At 37.5% G+C, this 5,618-nt stretch overlaps 2 protein-coding genes across 2 annotated transcripts; both read right to left on the reverse strand.

Annotated features, from left to right (window-relative positions):
- Positions 1-1,679: 1,679 nt before the first annotated feature.
- On the reverse strand, positions 1,680-2,867 carry LOC105555911. The gene is made up of 2 exons (XM_012002958.1): positions 2,141-2,867; positions 1,680-2,058 (listed from the first exon to the last, which is right to left on the reverse strand). Exons 1-2 carry the CDS (start codon positions 2,769-2,771, stop codon positions 1,991-1,993), a joined length of 699 nt encoding a protein of 232 aa, XP_011858348.1. The 5' UTR covers positions 2,772-2,867; the 3' UTR covers positions 1,680-1,990.
- A 544-nt stretch (positions 2,868-3,411) lies between these two features.
- On the reverse strand, positions 3,412-5,259 carry LOC105555912. The gene is made up of 3 exons (XM_012002959.1): positions 5,254-5,259; positions 3,826-3,958; positions 3,412-3,683 (listed from the first exon to the last, which is right to left on the reverse strand). Exons 1-3 carry the CDS (start codon positions 5,257-5,259, stop codon positions 3,427-3,429), a joined length of 396 nt encoding a protein of 131 aa, XP_011858349.1. The 3' UTR covers positions 3,412-3,426.
- Between the last annotated feature and the right edge of the window lie 359 nt (positions 5,260-5,618).

A 5,618-nucleotide genomic window follows, 5' to 3' on the forward strand; every position in this document is an offset into this window, starting at 1 on the left:
TCGGCCTTTCTCTAGACCATCTTCAGTGTATAAAATAAATAGAGTATAAAATAAATAGTATAAAATAGTATAAAATAGTATACTCTATTTATTTTATACACTGAAGATGGTCTAGAGAAAGGCCGAAACGTTTGTATTTTTATGTTTAAAATATATGTGAATTTTATTATTGTGACACCTAGTCAAGGCTCTTAGCTCTTTTATTTCATTGATTGTTAATTTGTTGATTCTTTTAAATAAATTTAAAAAAATAAAAAATATCTCATAATGAATATCTTAATATTACTAAAGGGTCTTACGTAAGATATAATGAACTTGTTAGCATCCATATTACAAAATCTATTTATTAAGTTTTCCGCCATTTTGGATCCACCACTTTTTTTTACTTAAACTGCAGATCCGTCATTATCGACTATGCAACACATAATATTTTCTCGTAAATACATGCACGGTTTGTTACAAATTTACTCGCATTCGTACAGTTTTGACATTTTATGCCCACTTCATGTGATCCGCCATTTTGAATTTAGAACGAAATCAAAATTGGCGCAGGATATTTGTATAGCTTATTCAATTCCTGAAAAATTAAAAAAAATAATAAAGATCCGTTAAGAATTGGCGCACGGCTTGAATTTCAATCACAAAATGAACTTCTCGTCCCACTGTGCGGCGGCGCGGTAGAACCGGTCGGGCCGGTGTGTTCGTATACGGTCCGGTTTGTTCGGAGTCGGCGCGGTACGACGGTTCGGTGCGTGCGGCGCAGGCGCGGTATGTTCGGTGTCGGCGCGGTGCGATGTCTTCTCGCCGGTGACAGCTCGTGTTCGTGGTTAGGTCGGGTGTTGTGTATACGAGCAACTCAACACGTGGCGAGGATTACAAGCTTCGCTCAACTCGCTCTAGCCCACGGAGAGGATTGTCACTCAGTTCGTGACGCGACACGGGTCGGAGAGGATCTCCCGCTCAGCTCGCGGTTCTCGGGTTGACGTTCAGCGCACGTCGTGATCATAGGCGGTTAGGTCCTCGTTCAACACACGAGTTTCGGAGGCGGCTCAGGCTCAGCTCGTCGTTGCCGTAGGTAGACCTGCTCAACTCGCTGGTCGGGTTCTGGTGGTCTCGGTGGCTTCTTCGGTGCCTTATACAGGGTGAGGCATTTAAAACTGTTTTTCAGAATATTTGGAAAAATACAAATCGGATTTAAAAAAAGTTGCAATAAAAGTTGTTCACCTCGAAGAGGGTCATCCATTAACATAAAGCTCGACCCCCCTGCAGCACCCCCCCGAGGCGGGAGGGGGGTGACTTTGAAATCTTATATAGAAACCCCTATTTTTTATTGCAGATTTGGATTCTCCGTGAAAAAATATGTAACTTTTGTATGAGACATTTTTCTCGTTTCATCATAGATGGCGCTGTAATCGGCAAAAATGAAAATTAGTTGAAAATGGTTGAAAAATGGTAATATCACAAAAAAATACACATTAGATTAGGAACATCAAAGTAAATTTTTTGATATTTTTGAAAATGCTATCATGTGACACCGTCTACCCTTCTGCAATGCATTCTTAGACTACTTTTAGCTTTACCGAGGAACAACGACGTGGACGTAGTAGTAATTTGTTCCCTTCGGGGTTTTTGATTTTGGTGAGTCCCCTTGCCTCTCACTATCTCGGGGTGTTTGATTACTGTGAGTCCCCTTGCCTCTCACAAGTGTTTCATTGAAGCAAATGTTCGAAATGATGTCCGTTGTTTCTAATGCACATTGCAACTCTGTGTCTGAAAGACGGTCCGACATTTATAAGTGTCTCTGCGCTAATGTTTGCACATTCATTAATAATTCGCTGCTGCATATTTTCTGGGGTTGTTGGTACATCCATGTAAACTCTCTCTTTTAGCCTTCCCCACAGGAAAAAATCGGCAGAAGTCAAATCGGGTGAACGTGCGGGCCAATTTTGAGGACCTCCTCGTCCAATCCATCGACCCGGATAGTTTCCATTCAAAACTTCTTGAGATATTCGTGAATAATGCGCTGGGCATCCATCGTGTTGAAACCACATATCCATTCTTATTTGAAGTGGAACATCTTCCATTAGTATGGGTAAAACGTTATCTAAAAAGTCGCTCTACATTTGACCATTCAGATTACCTTCTATGAAGTATGGGCCAATTACCTGAGTACCTAAAATACCGCACCAAACGTTGACACTCCGCGGGCGTTGATGTTCAACTTGCCTTAACCAATGGGGATTCTCTACTGACCAATAATGCATATTATGTCGATTCACTTGACCACGATTCGTAAAATTTGATTCATCAGAGAAAAGTATCTGTAAAATGAAATTATCATTGACTGCCAGTTGTTCCTGTATCCAGTTGCAAAAATTCAAGCGATTTTGAAAATCGTCACCATGCAGTTCTTGATGCAGCGATAAATGAAATGGATGAAATGTGTGTTCATGCAGTATGCGTAGAACACTTCTTTGAGAAATTCCTGAACCTCGCGTAATTTGCCTAGAACTAATGTGAGGATTTGCAGCAACTGCAGCTAAAACATTCACTGTGTTATTTTCGTTTGTCACAGGCCGCGGTCGGACTCTTTCTCTAGGTTTAACACTTCCAGTTTCAGTAAACAGTTGGACAATACTGCGAAAAGCCGTTGCAGAAGGAACATTCCTATCAGGGAACAGATTAGCATACCTTTGACGAGCTTCTTCAACATTTCTATGAGCCTCAAAGTGCGAGGAAATGATATCTACTCTCTCTACAATCGTTAACATCGTGGAACAATTGAGAAGAGACGTTTACAGTCCGAATCATTGAAGTAAAATGAACAGTCTGACCACTTTGCTTTTCGAACATTTGCTTCAATGAAACACTTGTAAGAGGCAAGGGGACTCACAGTAATCAAGCACCCAGAAGGGAACAAATTACTACAACGTCCACGTCGTTGTTCCTCGGTAAAGCTAAAAGTAGTCTAAGAATGCATTGCAGGAGGGTAGACGGTGTCACATGATAGCATTTCCAAAAATATCAAAAAATTTACTTTGATTTTCCTAATCTGATGTGTATTTTTTTTAGATATTACCATTTTTCAACAATTTTCAACTCATTTTAATTTTTGCCGATTACAGCGCCATCTATCAAGAAACGAAAAAAATGTCTCATACAAAAGTTACATATTTTTTCACGGAGAATCCAAATCTGCAATAAAAAATAGGGGTTTCTATTTAAGATTTCAAAGTCAACCGGGGGTGGTGCAGGGGGGTCGAGCTTTATGTTAATGGATGACCCTCTTCGAGGTGAACAACTTTTATTGCAACTTTTTTTTAATCCGATTTGTATTTTTCCAAATATTCTGAAAAACAGTTTTAAATGCCTCACCCTGTATATATACATATTTATTAAAATATCTTTTTATAATAAAAAATTTTTTTAATTAAAATCAATATTACCATCTAATTCTTTTGCTACTTCCAGCCATGCTTCTTTTACAATTAGTGGACTTCTAAGCTTCACAAAAATGGTATGATTCCACAAACATGGTTTCTTCATCACAGCATTTATCAGCACCTCGTCAACGTCACTCCAAGTTTTATTTGCTTTATTTCTGGGTTTTTTCTTCTTAGATACTTTAAACTCATCAACATTATTATTTTCGCCTAATGTTGGCTCTTCATCATCTAGTCTCCCTAAAGAAAGTTCCAATTAAGCATACTGAGATAATTGACTTGCAATATAAAAATTATATATTAAACTGTCATTTTTATGGATCATATTTAGTAACAAATAAGATATAAGTATTTGAAAACAAATACTCAACAAAAAATTTACCTTTAAATAAACAGTTGTTCTCATTAACAAAAATATTTTCCGTTTCAATATTTATGTTCGCAAAGCATGAATGTTTTAAAAAATCAAAATTTTCTTTTGGCACTTTAACATTGCAGTACAAACATTGATAATACTGTAAAAGAAAATAATAAACATTATACTTAACCTCAATATATTTGTTTCACTATTTACATCACATCAATATTTAAGATTTTATACTTACAGAATCTTCTTGCTTTCCGCTTATTTTATTTTTGTTATAACCCTCTATTTTCCAAGTATTCAATAATTTTTAACTGAATTTACACAGTACTTAAAAATCGGTAATTAAAATACACGCTGGCAGGCCCTGGTTTGCGTGATAGAAAACTGCGTGTGAGAAAATGCGGAATAGCTCTGATTGGTTGTTTCTATGACGCACGTTCTATTCCGCAGTTCTATTCTGCATCATGTGATTTCAGCCTAAGTGTTCTTGGGGTCGCTGATTGCGAATCCGGTGTCAGATTTTCAAAATCAAAAATGGCGGATCCAATATGACTAACAAAAATTTTGTAAAATAATTTTTTTTAAGATTTGGTATCTGGGGGCCGATTGTGTATCACGCAACTTGGTGACAATTACAAAAGTGAGCATATTTGTAATCTCATTGGTCAACATCTAGTAAATTTGCTCACTTTTGTAATTTTAACCCAAGTATTGGATACACATTCCACCCCCTGATACTAAATCTTAAAAAAAATTATTTTACAAAATTATTGTCAGCCATATTGGACCCGCAATTTTGAATTTTGAAAATCTGACACCGGAGTCGTAATCAGTGACTCCAAAAACACTTAGATATACATTGTTAGAAAAAAACGACAAGTTTTCAAAATGTTTGTCGGCCACATCGAATCCGCCATTTTGAATTTTGAAAATCTGACACCGGATTCGTAAGCAGCAACCCCGAAACACTTAGATACACATTTTTAGAAAAACAGCAAGTTTTCAAAATGTCGGCCATATTGGATCCGCCATTTTGAATTTTGAAAATTTGATACTGGATTCGTAATCAGCGACTCCAAAAACACTTAGAGACACATTTTTAGAAAAAAAACGCCAATGTTTTCACAATATTTGTCGGCCATATTGGATCCGCCATTTTGAATTTTGAAAATCTGACACCGGATTCGTAATCAGCGACCCCAAAAACCCCTGTACACCAAGTTTTATGATAAACCGATGACTAGAAAAACTAAGCTAGTGACTAAAAGGTTAACTCTCTACATAAAAATACCTACACTATTATGGTTGATAACCTTCCAACGGGCAAAAACGGGCAAATGAAGTTTGTTTCTCTATTTAAAGGACACTTTAAAGAAAAGATTCATTCTAGTTTCGTTCGGGCATAATCGGTCAAAGTTATTAAAACACGTATTGGAAACTTACTTTCATCATGCAAAAGTGAGCTAAAATACGTTAGTCAATCACTTAATTTCTAAATAATTGACATATACAGGATGTCGGATTCGATTTGGACAACTCCAAAGATTATAGTAGATTGGGTCAAACTGAGAAGAAAAGTTATATACCATTTTACAAAATCCGTAATTATTATCGCGTAATTAAGAAAAACGTCTGAGCCAATAAGTGCACGGAGGAGCGGAAGGCCGGACTCGGCAGACATGCAAAATGGTGTATTTGTTGACATCTCTCAAGATCCGATAGCGAGAGGTGGAGTCATGCATCGATCGATGAGAGACGGAGGCGAGCGGGGAGCGGTGAGCGGGCGAACGACGCGCAGCGAGCGAACG

The sequence above is a fragment of the Vollenhovia emeryi genome, unplaced genomic scaffold (genome assembly GCF_000949405.1).
Source record: "Vollenhovia emeryi isolate VEMERY1.0 unplaced genomic scaffold, V.emery_V1.0 DF940552.1, whole genome shotgun sequence".
Classification (NCBI taxonomy): domain Eukaryota; kingdom Metazoa; phylum Arthropoda; class Insecta; order Hymenoptera; family Formicidae; genus Vollenhovia; species Vollenhovia emeryi.